Consider the following 18,459-nt stretch of genomic DNA (forward strand, 5'->3'; position numbering starts at 1 on the left):
GAGTCTAAACAACAGCAACAGCAAATGCTTATGCAGTGCTGCTTGCATGTCAAGCACTTAGAATAGTGACATATATTAGCTCCCTTGATCTTCACAACAACCCTGTCAAGCAGGTACTGTTACTCTCCACATTTCCTAGATGATGAAGCCCAGGCCCCGAGAGCTTAAGCAACTTGGTTAAGCTCACACACTGAGAAAGTGGTACAGCCAGAATTTGACTCCATATCAATACTTTTGATCCATCCACTAATCTGCCTCTCATATAATCCTAGATAGTCCTTTGCCTTAATAAGGCTTGGAATATATTTTCATCATTGAATGGATATTGGGAAAATGTGAAGTCATTAAAAGAGCCTGAAAGAGAAAATACTGACCCCAAACAGATGTAATATAGTGATCAGCCTTGAATAGGGTATCTGTCAATCAAAGGCTAAGCATATCACAGACTATGGAAATAGTCTTAAACTGTGTGTGACTTTATGTTGAATTGATGTTGATCAAACTTAAGTTGTTTTTAAAAGGAAAAAAATACATTGCAAATCTCCAACATTGCCTGAAGTACATACAAACATAAAGTATGGTGTAAATTCTTCATATGTTGAGATCACATTTATAACACAAAATTCAATTTATAACTGATGTGCAAATCAAAATAAAACACTCAAATTTCAAATTAATATACTAATTTAATTTGATGGATGATGTCATTTCACTGAAGCTATTTCACCACCACAGTTTGAACACAGTACTGACTACTGTAGTGCCCATTTCAGCATGTAGAAGATCATCATGTTACCCACGTGTATTCCCTTTCTCTTTCTGAACTACCCCGGAAGCTTTGTTCACATAGCTGGCTGTGACATCATCTGGTCTTCAGTTGATGTGAATGTATAATTTACCTTGAAGTCTTTTTCCCTTCTTTTATCATCAGCCAATGGCAATTATAGTAGTTCTTCTTAGTGACAGCACAAACTCAAACACCAGTGTGGGCACTGAAATCTCTTGGTGGCTCTCTATTATAAGGGGGTGGTCGTTATACCAAATGTGCTCATATGTATATTTCAGATCACGATTGAAATGAAACACTATATTGAATTTCTTATAGGAGGTAGTTAACTCCTCCCTTCCGAATCCAAGAACATGTAGGGATTTGGGTGTGCAAGTTTAAGAATTACTAGTTTTAGATGTTGAAGTCACACTTTAGAATGCTAATGTAATATGAAAGTGGGAACAATGTTAGCTCTTTTACTTGTTATTTTTTGTTCCAGTTAGCCTATCAAGAATCAGAGAAGCACTTGCTTGGTTTCTTAGGGAATGGTACACAGGAATGGCAATTTTTCATAGGAGGAAAAGAATCTGAATCTGCTTGGTATAAAGGGTGGTGTCACTGGAGATTTCAGGTTAAGTACAAGGGAAAATGATGACCTTAATATTACTGTTACATTTAAATCTTGATGAAATCTTGGGAGAAAAAAAACCTTCAAAAATTAAGTGGAAAATAAGAACTTTCCCTCGTCCTGAGCTCTAGGGAGAATTTACTGCAAATTTGGAATGATGCATCATTGACTGCAGTGTTACCCCCTTCTTCCTCACTACCTCTACAGCTAAAAAGACCGCAAATAATTCCACGTTTCCTCTGAATTCATCTAAGCTAGCTCACTAAAGTTTGGGGTAGTTAGTCTGAGTGATGTAGTTTCTGGCGATCTGAGTTAATGTGGTGAGACCTGAAGGATCTCAAGAAAATAATAATTGGCCTAGTGCTAAGAGTCACAGCTGCCCCTTTTGAATAACATACGTTAACATAGGTCTCTCTGTGTTGGATAACATAGGTGTTACAGCTCTGCTGCTTACTATCCAGGTTAACTTGGACAGATTTCATTTCCTTACCTTATTTGTGAAATGTGTGGAAGGAGAAAAAAAATCTGTATATAAAGTTCCTCTTTCACACCCTGCTGTATTGTAAATAGTAGATATTGGTACCATCTTCCTGGTCCAAAAGCAATCTGTGTTAGAAACAACTGAGAAGAGCAGGAAAGCAGGACCTGCTGAATGGACTTGGGAAAGAAAATCAAAATGTTTAATTTATTGCGCACAATGTTTAATTGTAAAATTTTGCCTCTACTTAAATATCAGCCTTAAGGGACTCTCCTCCATTGTCACTGGAGGGATGGGATCCAGAGAAGCTGTCACAGCCTGAGACCCTTCTCAGAAAACAAGGCTGTGTCTTAAATCCACAGTTGACATTCTAGAATTCTTTATCACAAACAGTGATGCCGTGGTCCTGACTTAGAAAATATTGAGATCAGAAGTTACCAAATTCCTGCCTTAGGATAGGAACTAAAAATTCTTAGAGGCTCACCATCTTTTAAAAAACCAGCACATTTTAAAGTGAATGGCGGCTGTGCTGAACGTAAAACTTGCTGACCTCCTAATTCTCCATAGAGTCAATTTTGCATGGCTTATTTTTGTTTACGATTTTGTAGTTTCATTTTGTTTTCCTTTTCATGAAGAAAAATACATAAGCAAATCAAAGAGAAGGAAAAGAACTTTACTTGTATCTTAATAAATCATAATTACTAACAAAACATTTTTTAAAACCTGTGTTGCTGGCACCAACAAAATAATTCAGACTTTTCTTTTGCCACCTCAGCTAAAGGTGTTGATCCTAAAGGCCGTCCTTATAAATCTCTTTATATCCTTATTCTTTGATCAACTTCTTAATCGTTTGTATTTTTAATTATGTCACAGTAATTAATTAATTATTAATTGTAACACAGTAAAATCATAGAAATTTTCTGTAGGATGCTTTCCTACACAAGAAGACATCTTGTATGGTTCAAAATTAAACTCCGCCTAATTACCATGCATTTATTTTCCTTTGATAAATGCATTCTCTACATAATCCATACAGAAATCTGATATTAAATTACCTTGGAACTGTGATAACAAACTTACCTTTGGTTTGACAGAATCATGCAGACATTTGTTACACAGCAGTGGAAACAGAGCAAAGAAAAATCCAGTTGCCTGCACAATAAGAAGCTGTCAGAGAAGAAAGTGAAGTCTCCCCTGCATCTATTTTCTACCTTGCGCAGGTGGGTAACCAGACGTCTTTCCATCGTCTTACTAAACGCTGCACCTGTGATATTCCATGGTTATTTAATTCAAAGCATTCTTGCTACAGTCTTGGCATCTGTTTATTTTCTTTATGACTTTAAAGAACAGACCAAATTACATCCATTCCATCAAAAAACACAGACACTCATTTCTATGTTTTGAGTTTGTGTTTCCTTTACATGGGTTAAATTTACTAAAATTACATTTTTTGGTTTCTAATCACGTAGAGTTTTCCCTACCAAAATTAGTCCTTTATAGGGCTCTGGGATAGGTAGGAGGGGAAAAAAAAACACAAACAAACTGGACAAACCTGTTTTGCTTTCCAGGAAACATAGAATTCAGTCCCTGTGATCTTTCCATACATATTTGGTTTCAATTTTGGCTGGATAAGCTGGCTTAAAAAGACATGGTATTTGCAGCAGAGTTGAGTTGATTGAGCCCGACAAGTGTTCTCCACGGTCTGTTGCGCTCATGATTTGCCCTGTTAATTGTTGCATTTTGAAGGTCGCCAAGTTATCCTCCCCCTGGTTGTGGAAAAAGCAAATCCAAACTGAAATCGGAGCAAGACGGGATCTCCAAGACGCATAAGCTGCTGCGGAGGACTTGTTCCAGCACAGTCAAGACGGAGGACGTGTGCGACCCGAAGCCACACAGGACCTTCGGTCGCTCGCTGTCCAGCGACCCCCGGGCTGAGCAGGCGGTGACGACCATTAAGTCGCACAAACTCTTGAACCGTCCCTGCCCTGCAGCCGTCAAGCAGGAGGACTGCCTCGCTCTCAAGTCGCACAAACTCTTGACTCGCTCTTGTTCTGGAGACCCGCGCTGTGAGCACAACGCCAGCCTGAAGCCTCACAAACTGTTAAGCAGGTCTTATTCCAGTAACCTCAGAATGGAAGAATTATATGGACTCAAGAATCACAAGTTGCTCAGCAAGTCTTACTCCAGTGCCCCCAAGTCATCCAAAACGGAGCTTTTCAAGGAACCCAACGCAGAGGGCCGGAGGCTCTCTCTTACCTCAGGGCTCATTGGTATCTTAACACCATCATCATCTTCATCTTCCCAGCCTGCTGTGCGTACATATTTTCATCTTGAGTTCTTAAATGTCAGCTAAGGGGCAGTAGAGGGTTTCGTTAGTTTGTTTGTTTTGTAAGATCTGGTAAAGGAAAGAAGCACAATTTTGTTTTTGTTTTTTAAAATTTACAATTTTTTTCTTTTGGATGTTATTTTGCATACCAGACATTTGCAACTGGTACTGGAATGTTCGTTTTGATTCTGAAAAAATAAATGTGGCCGTCAATTTGAGGTCTAGTCCAGAGTCCTGTCACGGGAATGAATGCTACTAAAAGTGGAAGGAAGTCCATTGGATTCACAAAGCCTGTCCTTTTAAGCAAGCATAGCTTAATGTTTTATTAAGTAGGTTTATCTAATCTCTGGTTTTCTCACAAGAGTAGTGGAGCTCAGAGTTTGTCTAATAATTTTTTTTTAGAATAAAAATTGTTGATGTTTTATTTTATTTATTTATTTATTTCTAATAATTAAGAGTGGTGTCCTTCCTATTGTGTATAAGAGGACAACTTTGCCCATGAACTTGTGGAGATAAGTAACAGTTACAGCTGTATCCCAGAGCCTCACTTAAAGCTGCTCTCAGTGTCTACTTTATGAAACTGAAGTCACTTTGTCCTGAAGCTGTTTTGCATGGGGAAGATGGGCCTGGGAGGTGACTGTATTAAAGCTTAAGTACTTTGGGTGGTATTTATTGGGAGTCAGTCTTACACAAAGTTTACCTCTAGAGTAATCAGTATTATAGCCAGTTTCAGATAAAGAAACACCTATCTTATGTATATTAATTACATAAAATAATTGACCAAAAGTTTTGTTTGCTTTTAGTAAATTTGTGTGTGTGTGTGTGTGTTAGGGAGGAACGTATTTAACTCTTTAACTATTAATACAGATATACCAAGCAATAGATGAAACTGAAAAAAAATAAGAGGATACATTTTCAGAAAGTTGTGGTTCTCTTATATAGATTTATTTCTAAAATTACATTGTAAATTATACCATGAAATTTTATTTGTGTTAAGACAATGTATATGAGTATGTTGGTAATTTTAGGTGGATATCCCCAAAGCCCATTTCTTCTCAAAACTAAGTATTAAAGACATATAGAAAAGTAATTATGTCAGAGTTACATAGTAGAAAGTTTCCCATGGTTAGTTTTGCCTAAGAAAGATAATTTCGGATATTCTGTAAAAGAAAGTGTCTTAATGTCCTCCTGTATGGTTAAGCCTAATACAGTAGTTTAGTATTGTACCCCTTACAGCAGCTGTCTAGTACGTCCTTGGGGAAATAATTCTATCTGATTGTAAAATGAGATTGAAATCATCTAAATGAGGAAGTGGGAGCAATCAGTGATGAGTAATAGAGGCAACGAGTTTTTGTGATCATTTAAAGATGCCACTCATTTTTATTAGAAGATCAGAAATTAAGAATGCTGTTCATTTAAACAAAGATTGCAATAGTAATGGAGGAAAGGGCATTATAATAAATTCTAAAATCTTGATGTCATAATCAGTGATTTAATTCACATTACAGGTGATCTTAGATCACATCTGTATTCACTGTTGCAAAAGTAAAAGGCTATAATTTACGTATTTTCCTAATTAAAAAATTATTTTCTTCTACTTTGCTTTTTATAGCCAAATGGTGCCAAATGTATTCCAATACGAGACCGTGGCTTCCTAGTGCAGGTATGAGCCAAGCCTCCATCCGTTGTAGAAATAGTTTAGCCTTTAGTGGGTTTTCAAATCCTTCATGAACTTGACTTAATTCTTTCTCTTTATTGTCTTATTCAGACAATTGAGTTTGCTGAACAACGGATCCCTGTGTTGAATGAATACTGTGTGGTTTGTGACGAGCCACATGTGTTTCAAAATGGCCCCATGCTTAGGGTAAGTTCTCATTGGTGGAATGTCAGTTTAGAATATAAATGAAGAGGGTTAAGATATAAAAATAAATAAGTAAATAACTGCATTTACAGTAAATACTCTCTATTGAGCCAATTACAAAATACACAAAGTCATATAATTTTGACAAATGAGTCACTATTTCTGAAGGAGTCTGTGAAAGATCAAGCTGTTTCATATCAGCAAAATGTTTCTTATTTCTCACCTGTGCTTATTTATCATTTCAGTGTCTATTCATCTATCTATCTCTATATCCATCCATATCGATATGTATATATATGTAAACTTGTAAACACTGTTTTTTCAAAACAGCACAATTTAAAGATAGTTAATACAGAGAGTAGAGGGTAGTCCTTGTTCCAGTTAGAAGAGGTATATAGTAGAATCTGGAGAATTAGAGTAAAGATTTCAAAAAAATGCCAGCTCACTGACACATTTGTGGCATTATTAAGGGAGTATGGAAATAAGAATCAAAGTATAAGTGGTATTTTTGGGGAGAATTATCCAATTCAAAAGTTTTTTTTGCAATTTTTTAATTGAGATAAAATTTGTATAAATATACAATTCACTATTTGAATGTGTACAATTCAGTGGTTTTTATTACATTCACAATGTTGTGCAACTTTTACTACTAATTCCAGAACATTTCTATTACCCCAAAAAAGAAACCCTATGCATGTCAGTAATCACTCCCAATTTTCCCCTCACCTCATCCCCTGGCAACCACTAATATATTTTCTGTCTCTATGAATTTGCCTGGTTTAGACAATTCATATAAAGAGACATTAAATATAAGTTATACATTATGTGGCCGTTTGTTTTTGGCTTCTTTCACTTAGTAAAATGTTTTCAAGGTTCATCTGTGTAGCATGTCTCAGTACTTTATTCCTTTTTATGGTGGAATAAGGCTACATTATATGGATATGTGACTTTCGTTCATCCATTCTTCAGTTAATGGAATCGCTGGGACATATGTTGATGCTACTTAACTGTTTCAGGAACTACTGAACTATTTTTGACGGTGGCTGTACCACTGTATATTCCTACCAGCAGTGTATGATGGTTCCAGTTGGTCCACATCTTCACCAGCACTTGTTATTTGCCTCTTTTTTTCCCCAGTCATAGCCATTCTAGCATTCATGAAGTGGTATCTCATTGTGATTTTGATTTGCCCTTCCCTAATGACTAATGATTTGAGCATCTCTTCATGTGCTTATTGGCTATTTGTATATCTTCTTTGGAGAAATGTCTGTTTAAATCCTTTGCCCATTTTTTATTTGGGTTATTTGTCTTTAGTGAGTTGTAAGAGTTCTTTATATATTCTGAATACTAGATCATTGTTAGAGATATGATTTGCAAATGTTTTCTCCTATTTTCTTTTTCTTGATAGTGTCCTGTGACACACAAGTTTTTAATTTTAATGGAATTCAAATTTCAGTTGAACCATTGCCTAATCCAAGGTCACAAAGATTTGCACCTATGTTTCCTTCTAAGAGTTTATAGTTTATGTCTTACATTTAAGACATTGATCCTTTTTGAGTTAATTTTTGCTTATGGTGTGAGGTTGTTGTCCAAATTCATTCTCTTGCATGTAGATATCTAGTGGTCTAAGCACCATTTGTTGAAAAGACTCTTCTTCCCCAATTAAATGATCTTGTCTCTCTCTTGTTGAAAATGATTTGACCATGGATGTTTTGATTTACTGGTCAACTCTTAATTTTACTCCACTGATTCGTATGTCAGTCCTTATACCTGTACTATACTGTCTTGATTAACTGTAGCTTTGTAGTGAGTTTGAAATCAAGAAGTGTGAGTCCTCCAACTTTTTTTTTTATAATATTGCTTTCACTGTTTGGATCCCTTGCATTTCCATATGAATTCTGGGGTCAGCTTATCTGCCAAAAAGGCAGATGGAATTTTGATAGGGTTTGCTTTGGGTCTGTAGGTCAGTTTGGGAAGTATTGCCATCTTAATATTAATCCTTCCAATCCACGAATGCAGAGTATCCTTCCATTTATCTAGATCTTTTAAAATTTCTTTTTACACTGTTTTTTAGTTTCAGTGTTCAAGTCTTGCACATCCTTGGATAAATTTATCTTTAAGTAGTTTATTCTTTTTGATGCTGTTGCCACTTCTAATCAACATTGTACTGGAGGTTCTAGCCAGGCAATTAAGAAGAGAAGAATAATAAAATGTATCCATATTGGACAGGAAAAACTAAAGCAATCTGTTTGCAGATGACTTGAGCACTGTGTGCCAGGCACCCTGTGTAGACATTTTGCATACTGCTTCCTTATTTGATTTTCACAAAACTCTGTGGTTTAGGTATTTTTGTGCCCATGGTGCAAATAAGGGGGTTAAGATTCAAAGAGGTTAGGCAATTTATTTAGCATCACCCAGCTATATGAGTGGAAGCTGAACTTTGAACCTGGTTTTGTCTGACTTCAAAACTGCATCACAAACATTTATTGAAGGCTTTGTGAGTATAACGCACCATACTAGAATCTGTTGCACTTTTTAAGAGAGATTTGTCCTGTCCTTAGAAATATATGTTTGAAAAGATGAATTGCAAAGCCTAGAAACAGGTAATTTTATTAGAACTTTTTTGTATTTCAAGACTTATACTTTAAAAAACATATGTAATATCCATTTATGGCCATAACCACTGTCAGGCTTTATGATATATTTGTTTCATTTTATTTGTTTATGGGAAACATATAAAAGAGATTTTTCTTGCCACCCATATGCTGTTTTTTGACAGTCAGTTATTCCTCTCAAAGAGATATATTATTATTCTGAAACCCAACTTAACTAAATCAGAATTTATTAAATATTTGTGCAAGATTGTTATTTTTTAGTCAATACAGGGAAAGGTATAGTTATGATGAGAGGAGAGAGGATCCTTTAACCATGTCAATTTATCCCATTAAGGAGGCCTATTGTTACTTTGTCATTGTGCATCTGTGGATCTTGATTTATTTCTTGATCCATGGCAATGACATTTTCCTTGCCGTAGATAATAGTAATGTTATTAATGGCATAAGCTTTTTGAGTGCTTTTTATGTAATCATGTTTTTGAAGTGCCTTATATGGATTATCTTATTTAATCCTCATAATAACCCTATTAGGCAGGTATTAATACTGTCCCTGCTCTATAGATGAGGAAAACAGTAATTTTTTTTATGTCACACCGCTGGTAGTTAATAGGGACAGGATTCAAACCCTGGCAGAATGGCACCAAGGCCACGGTTCTTAATCATGATGCTACTCTTGACTCATGTGCTTGAATTGACTACTTTTATGTCCTGGAAATTTACCACACATGTTGTTGGGAGTTTGCTCTTTACGGTTTAATTACTGGCAGTTCATTCCTATAATAGGTGATAGAAATATCATAGTTGATGTTAGTATTCTCTTTACCTTGCTTCAAGTTCTGTTTTACTTTATCTTTCTGCACCAGTGAAGTTTGCTGTCTCTTTCTAGAAATGGAAATGCTTTTGTAAACAAGAGAGAAAACGTTTTCTAAATAAATATAGCTAGTTATCAGGTGGTTTTATGTTGCTGCAATTCAGACTGATATCTAAGGAAATCAGAAAACTTACTTTGGTTTCTTAAATAGTAAGATAAGTGACCTATGAAATCAGATCAGGAAATGAAAATAGAGAAACATCTCATATTCAAAGGAAGAAAAGTAAACAAAACTACCTCCTGGTTCTGTTAAACAGATATTTCACCTAAATCAGGTATATATTCATTTTTTCTCTCTCTCTCTTATATTTACATCACAATATGTTTTACTATAATTTCAATAATGTACATAGTATATAATTTCAATAAGGCATAACAATTATTACAAATATAATACTCAGCCCATATAACACATTAAAAACTGCAACAAATCCTCGAGCTATAAAGAGGATCAGTCATAGCCCCTTAGGGTGATTAAATAGGTTAGATAAAACTCTATTTCTATAGATTTCTCTGCCTAATGTTTATTACGTTTGTTAGATCTTTCTCTGTCAAAATTCAAATTGTTTCTTATACTTTGTCTCTTTTCTTCAAGCCTGATTGTTTTTTAAATGACATAAGTCCCCTTTTACCCCTATTTCCCAAAAGTCCTAAAATTTTACTCACTGCTTCCCTGTTCTGCCACTTTACTCAGAGGTCTAGGTAAGCATGTCACACTTTCGCAACATGAAGAACTAAACTACTTATTTAGAAATACCACAATGCTCTGATTTTGTCTTTTGTTTATAAAGGTTATAAATATCACTCTCAGGTGTGAGTCCTGACATGTAATACTGTGGATCTGCATAAAACTCACATTATCAGGAGGGTTGTTCAGAGTCCCAGAATTTCAGTTCGGCCGTACAGTCTGCATTGTGATCAGAAAACCAAACCACTGGTTTTCTGTTTTGGAATCAGCTAGAGTGTTAATGTTCTAGACTGTTTTGGAGATGCTTTATAATGTTGATTTTGGTCTTCAAGTGTGTTCGCAAAACAAGAAAACAAGGATTTACTGCCAAAATCACTACTGCTTTCATCAGCCTATAAATTCCTAGTGCCCTTGTCTTTTTGTTAGTCACCTTAAACACCCAATTCTTGGATCAATGCAGGTGTTTGTCTTCTTCTTTGAACCCTGTACGTGAGCTGCTGAATCCTGTTGGAAAAAACCACTCATGTGGTTGTGTGGCTTAGTATCCCTACAAAGTTGGAACTTCGTCAGTGATACTGGAGGCTCATTCTCTGTGTCCCTGGTTAACAGACTTTCCTGTTTCTCGCATCAATATGTGATGTGGGAATTATGATTTCATTTTCTTCTCCTGCTGTGTGAAAATGTCCCACATTACTTGCTCTGGATTATCAGGCCTGAGATTCTACTGTCACCTCTTGAGAATAATGCTCTTTCCTACTAAAGCAAGGTCAGAGAAACCTGCGAGTCTAATAATTTTGTGGTCCAGTCTTGCTGTGGACCATAGACAAATGTTTGTAACTAAGGTTCTTATTTTCAGAGTGAAAATTAACAATACCCAGCTATAATTTGGTCATAGTATAAGGCACTCCCATGACCATTTTTTGGGAAACTGAGTGTGTGGGTCAACCTGGATATGTCCCATTTTACCTTGAGGAAAACAGGTAGGTCTTCTTGTATTTAGGTCTGATGTTAAAGAATGGATGAAAAAGCATAGCCTATTTTCTCCCTGCTCCCCCTCAACGCATTTCGTAGAAGTTAATATTTCAAGTTCTGAAATAAAAGCTAAACTAAATAATTATGCCAAAAAACTTTCAGTTCAAAAATATAATTATTTTTACATCCAAATTGAGCAGAAATTGGTTTTAATGTTCAAACAACTTTAGTTTTATCAGACAACAGGGATCACCATGTATATTGGGGCCTAACCAGGCCTGATCCTATTTTATTGTGGATCTGTCTTGATCTCTGTGGGATTCCTGTCTTTCTTAATGGACAGTAAATCTTTCCCTACCCCAAATGTGTCTCTCTTCCAAACCATGAAAAGCACCCAAAGTACTGACTGTAAAACTGGAAACACAGAGAATTAAAGGCATGTAGGTTTTGTGTTTCCAGTAGATATTCTTAATTATTCTCATATGTTTTCAACACTTGTTTTTAAATTATGAAGTTGTATTTACATTGTTCATTTCTTTTTTTAGCAAGAAATAGTGTAGCAACAAATTAAGAGTTTTGATAAACCACGGGTATGAAAATAAAAATACCACTTCATGATATGCTTCAATGAAAATTCTTATTAAACACTAATTTTTGTATATACATTGGGTTAAAACAAGTAGAAGAGACAGCTTATCCAGGTTACCTAATACTGTTAATATTTAAACAGCTCTCTATACCTCAAGGAGATTTTATAAAACATATCTCACTTGGTTCTCTTTCTCACTTAGTCCTTTTATCAACCTGGTGAACTAGATCTGATTTTATCCCTGTTTTATAGCTAGGAGAACTGAACTGTGCACATATGCTCCAACTGGAACAGTATCCACTTTTATCTGTTTTATATATTGGGCTTACATGAAATATTTTGTTTGAAAAAAAGGACCATGGCAAAAAATGGTTTGAAAACCACTCACCTACACTGTGCTATATATAAATACATAGCTAGATTCTCTTGAGTTGTGTCATTTCTATTTTCAGTAGGAAGTAATTTAAATTCATTGAAAACACAAAGTTTCTAAAGTGCAGTTAGGTTCTAAAATATTCTTTAGGGCTTAAAGCCATTTTTTGGAAACATGTTTTTACTGCTCACATTTAAATTGCTTTGATTCAAATAAAATTAAAAATGTATTCATCTTAGCTTAAAAATTTCTAAAATGAATCTTAACTTAGGGACATATAAAGTTCCCCATGTTTTTAAATGGTGCCTAATGAATATTATATTGCAGATATATTATGTATGTTACGTGTAATGGCAGGAGGGACTTGCCATGGTTTTGCAGTTTACGTTATAGGGACTAATTGTTTGAAGGCAATATAATAGTATAACATTAAGAATAGATAATATTTTATAAATTGAAACATAGATTTATTGTAAACTCGAATTAGTAAATAATGTACATTTTGGGTGATATTTAGGCATACATACTTTGTATTAAATTATGTTTAATAAAACACACAATTTCACTTATCCAGCGATAGCTATTCAATGACTACATTTTATTTTGAATTGATGCTGGAGTTTTCTGTGCAAATGATATAGTTATAGCAGAATTTGTTGGGAGCACGGTATTGGCTGGCAGTCGGCTCAAGGCGGGAGAATGCTAATTACAGTATAACTGCATATTTTATTAAGGAAAAATGAATCAGTTTCTTTCCTTGAATAGGATGTCCTTTCTGTGAGACATCTAATCTTGATTACTTACAATTTGAGAACTTTCTTTTAGTACGCCATCTTGTGTTGACATATTGAACTCCTTTCAAGTAAAATGTGGATAAACATGGGAGAGGATCAGTGATCTACAAAAACTAGTTGGCAAATTGTTATCTCAAAATTAAACTCATTTGTATCTTGAATACTCTATAGAATGTTCTAGTAAAAAATGATTGATAGATATAACATTGTTACTTTAAAAATTCACTGGCATTTGCTTAGTATGGTGTTAGTATAGTACATAAATTATTCACAATATTACTACCTCCATAGTTGCTATTTTAAAAAGAAAGGAAGAAACATAGGCAGAACACTCTATGACATGAATCACAGCAAGATCCTTTTTGACGCACCTCCTAGAGAAATGGAAATAAAAACAAAAGTAAACAAATGGGACCTAATGAAAAGGAAAACATAAACAAGATGAAAAGACAACCCTCAGAATGGGAGAAAATATTTGCAAATGAAGCAACTGACAAAGGATTAATCTCCAAAATTTACAAGCAGCTCATGCAGCTCAATATCAAAAAAACAAACAACCCAATCCAGAAATGGGCAGAAGACCTAAATAGACATTCCTCCAAAGAAGGTATACAGATTGCCAACAAACACATGAAAGGATGCTCAACATCACTAATCATTAGAGAAATGCAAATCAAAACTACAGTGAGGTATCACCTCATACCAGTCAGAATGGCCATCATCAAAAAAATCTACAAACAAGAAATGCTGGAGAGGGTGTGGAGAAAAGGGAACCCTCTTGCACTGTTGGTGGGAATGTAAATTGATACAGCCACTATGGAGAACAGTATGGAGGTTCCTTAAAAAACTACAAATAGAACTACCATACGACCCAGCAATCCCACTACTAGGCATATACCCTGAGAAAACCATAATTCCAAAAGAGTCATGTACCACAATGTTCATTGCAGTTCTATTTACAATAGCCAGGACATGGAAGCAACCTAAGTGTCCATCGACAGACAAATGGATAAAGAAGATGTGGCACATATATACAATGGAATATTACTCGGCCATTAAAAGAAACGAAATTGAGTTATTGGCAGTGAGGTGGATGGACCTAGAGTCTGTCATACAGAGTGAAGTAAGTCAGAAAGAGAAAAACAAATAGTGTATGCTAACACATATATATGGAATCTAAAAAAAAAAAAAATGGTTCTAAAGAACCTAGGGGCAGGACAGGAATAAAGACGCAGTCGTAGAGAATGGACTTGAGGACACGGGGAGGGGGAAGAGTAAGCTGGGATGAAGTGAGAGAGTGGCATGGACGTATATACACTACCAAATGTAAAATAGATAGCTAGTGGGAAGCAACCGCATAGCACAGGGAGATCAGCTTGGTGCTTTGTGACCACCTAGAGGGGTGGGATAGGGAGGGTGGGAGGGAGATGCAAGAGGGAGGAGATATGGGGATATATGTATATGTATAGCTGATTCACTTTGTTATAAGGCAGAAACTAACACACCATTGTAAAGCAGTTATACTCCAATAAAGATATTAAAAAAAAAAAGAACCGTTATAAGAGGAAATTCCAAACGCTAATGAACATGTCTAAAAAGGTTATTCCACGAATAATCAAAGAAATTCATAATAAAGCACTTTCCTTATCAAAAAAAAAAGGAAGATAAAATTATTTTTATAAGAATGTAATGTGTAGTTCTACTTCAGATTTTTCAGTATGATAGCAAACTTTCTTTTCTCCCCCCCAAAAGCAAGTTTTCTATCATACCTGATTTCCTTCTTCAAACAGTTGCAGTAACAGGATATTCCTAGAAATCAGCCTTACAAATTTGAGTATGGGAAGAAAGGCCACTTTTCAGTGAAAAAAAAATGCGGAAAAGATAAGGAGTGTCTATAAAGTAATTAATCCATGGCTTTACATTAGGAACGTAGGTTTATTATTTAAAATAATGGGTCAGCTGGTAAGTCCATGTAATTTGGAGATTTAGAGGTTTGAGTATAAACAGATGTGGGAGGGGGATGAAATAGTAATTCAGGAGAAAACATTGAACTGTTGTTGCGCATTTGTTACCCAAGATAAAGACCACGAGGTCTGGGTGAAATTGGTAAAAAATCATTTGAGACAAAGTCAGGGTGGCACATGAATACCTAGGATTGGCTACAAAGTGTGGTGATAGAATATTCAAATTTCAAAAAATTATCTTCCAAAAAAATTATCTTCCAATCTAGTTTAGCAGAGTATTTTATTTCATTTTCATTTATATTGCTTAAGGCAACAATTTGGTACCAAAATGGTGGTTTCTACTTATATTCCCCGAATATGTGTGTGAACACACATACATACATACATATATTTTAGGATGATCACAAAGTAAGTATAATTAATTATCCAGGGTTCAAATAAAAAAATAAAAACCAATCATTACTTGTATATACTAAATGAGCCTTATCCTGATATTCAGCTTTGGCATTGATGGATTTTAGTCATAAAAAAGTGTATGGTTATTTGGCAGTAGTATTCTCAAAAACAAAGTACCTTCTGTGTCTCTGTTTACTTCCTCAGTGAACTTTGGGTGTCTGGTAGAATACACGTATTAATTCCTATGGCCCTTTATGATTTCCAAGGTTTATGTTCCCCGGGTTCTTGTTTGTGTATAGTTTCACTATCCTCAGACACCAATACAGTGTTTGACACTATAGTAAATATGCAATAAAACGGTTCATGTTATTATTTCAGACCATACCATGCTCCCCTAAAGTAAACAAAAGAAACAACCCAATGTCAGCGGGGGAAGTTGAGGAGGAAACATACATGCACATACACATGAAAAAATAGATTAAGAATAGGTTAAATGCTAAAGTAGAAGAAAAAGTGGTAGAAATTGAACAGTCTGCTCTAAGTATATCCAAATATATGCAGCAGTATATATCGCTTGAGGCTGGAGGAAGAACTTTTTCCAGTGAGTTTCCTACCATAGGTAGTTTTTCCTGATGTTTCTGAAATAGAATCAAACTGTCCTTTAAGGCTGACAAAGGAAATATATCAATTTATTTGTTTCGAAAATTCTCTTTGGGGAATGTCAATCAGAAATCTTTGTGTGATTGGTCATGCTTTTCGTCTGCAAAGCTACCATGTGGGCCTATTCTGAACATAAAGGATGCTCAGAATGGGGCCATCCTTCCCCACTAGTTAAGCAGTAGATGAAACTGTCCTCTGAAATGAGTGAACATAGGAGCAATGGCACTAACAAATGCGTCTGTCTGCCGTGCCGGGCACCACAGGCTGCATCGTGTTAGGCCTCATCAGCTACCTAATGCAATGTAACTTGGGAGATAAGATAAATCAGACAGATGATACTGTATCAGATTTGAAAGATGAGAGCTCTTCCAAAGCAATTGCAGAGTGTATATTTCAGTGCTGTTGACTCTAGGAGGTTATTGAAGTCAAAAGTCTTTCCAACAAAACCAATCTTTCAGGAGCTTGGTAGCAAGCAAGCAGAGTCATGCTATTTCTTCCAGAGAAAATTAACCTAGGAAGAAATGGAATTCTCCTTTTTATATTTGTTTTACACAGCTTTGTGGTTTAATTAGTATATCACCAGCTTAGGTATCTGCTTTTTTTTTTTAGTGCATCTCATGTACAAGTGTGTATTAAGCAGGCGAAATGGATTTTCCAATTAAAGGATATTTTCATCTATTGCTAAATCACTCCAAGTGCAAGTGCCTAAAACTAACTAAAATGAATTTTTAAATCATATTTGTGACTCTGTATCAGTAAATGATTATTTACTAATTGTTACCTAAATTTAGAAATTTAATTCTTTAAAGTGATATTTCTTCCCTTTTCCCCCCGTCCAGTTTTATTGAGATGTAAGTGACATCCAGCACTGTATAAGTTTAAGGTGTACGGCACAATGATTTGTCTTACATGCATCATGAAATGATTACTACAATAAGTTAGTGAATATGCATCATCTCATATTAATGGAAAATAAAATAACAAGAGAAAAGTATTTTTTCCTTGTGATGAGAACTCTTACGGTTTACTCTCTTAACTTTCACATACACCAGTGTTAATTATATTAACTATGTTGTACATTATATTCCTAGTAGTTTTTTATCTCATAATTGGAGGTTTGTACCTTTTGACCACCTTCCTCCAATTCCCCTTTCCCCCACCCCTCCACCTCTGGTAACAGGAAATCTGATTTCTTTTACTACAAATTTGTTTTTGAAGTATAATTGACCTACATACAACACTTCGTTAGTTCCTTGTGCACAACATAGTGATTTGCAATTTCTATACATTACAAAATGATCACCATGGTAAGTCTAGTTACCATCTGTCACCATACAAAGATACTGCATTATTATTGACTACCTTCCCCACACTCTACATTTCATCCCTGTGACTCATTTATTTGGTAACTGGAAGTTTGTATCTCCTAATCTCTCTCACCTATTTCTCTCATCCTACCACCTACCTCCCTTCTGGCAACCACCTGTTTGTTCTCTGTATCTATGACTCTGTTTATATTTTGTTATGTTTGTTCATTTGTTTCTTTATTTAGATGCATGTAAGTGAAATCATACAGCATTTGTCTTTCTCTGTTTGATTTATTTCAGTTAGCATAATGCCCTTGAGGTCCATCCATGTTCTCGCAAATGGCAATATTTCGTTCTTTTTTATGGCTGAGTAATATTCCATTGTATTTATACGTATACCACATCTTTATCCATTCATCTGTCAATGGGCACTTAGATAGCTTCCACATCTAGGCTATAGTAAATAATATTTCTTTCTTTCTAATATTCTAAAACTTTGCATTTTCTATTTATTATAAAGAATGTCATACATTTAATTTAGGAATTGGAGGATGGGGAAAAATGTTGAATTGATTCCCCTTTCTTTTGTAGCCTACTGTGTGTGAACGAGAGCTGTGTGTATTTGCTTTTCAAACCCTGGGAGTAATGAATGAAGCGGCTGATGAAATAGCAACTGGAGCTCAGGTAGTAACACGTGATACTAACTATTCTATATTTTGATTTGAAAAATTTATTCTGATCCACTAGCTAACTTTACCCTTCTTTGGGATGAATTTTTGATAGTTTCTTGATAGATTAAGAAAGCAAACCAGCATTTGATATTTCTAGATAAAAACTAAATTTTGCCAGCTTTATCTAATGTGTGTTTTTTTGTCCTTTTGCAATTGCCAAGAGGAGAAGTTAAACCAACTTTAATTGTTTGAAAAATAATTACGTTTCTTTCTTATATGGTGAAATTGAGATACTGAAACCCTTGCACTTGCATTATGTAATGTTTATTTGTAAAGTTATAGTGCCATAAAATGGAAGCCAATTTATTTTTAAAACTTAGGTGAAAAGATAATGGACAGAACATGTAATAAAAAGAGAGCATTCAATTTTACAATAGCAATGTTTATGACATAGGAAGAAAAATATAAAAACAAAGAAACAACTTGAAAGTAGAGAA

General features: G+C 35.1%; 1 protein-coding gene across 4 annotated transcripts in view; it reads left to right on the forward strand.

Annotated features, from left to right (window-relative positions):
* Window positions 1–18,459, forward strand: part of PARP8 (poly(ADP-ribose) polymerase family member 8) — a 179,268-nt gene that overhangs the window by 130,476 nt on the left and 30,333 nt on the right. For all 4 annotated transcript variants that reach the window (XM_061189243.1, XM_061189241.1, XM_061189240.1 and 1 more), the window contains 5 exons: window positions 2,970–3,095; window positions 3,622–4,186; window positions 5,814–5,864; window positions 5,970–6,065; window positions 17,883–17,975. In XM_061189243.1, coding sequence (XP_061045226.1) covers window positions 2,970–3,095; window positions 3,622–4,186; window positions 5,814–5,864; window positions 5,970–6,065; window positions 17,883–17,975 — 931 coding nt within the window. The remainder of the gene's footprint in view (window positions 1–2,969; window positions 3,096–3,621; window positions 4,187–5,813; window positions 5,865–5,969; window positions 6,066–17,882; window positions 17,976–18,459) is intronic.

This window comes from Eubalaena glacialis, chromosome 4 (genome assembly GCF_028564815.1).
Source record: "Eubalaena glacialis isolate mEubGla1 chromosome 4, mEubGla1.1.hap2.+ XY, whole genome shotgun sequence".
Lineage (NCBI taxonomy): Eukaryota > Metazoa > Chordata > Mammalia > Artiodactyla > Balaenidae > Eubalaena > Eubalaena glacialis.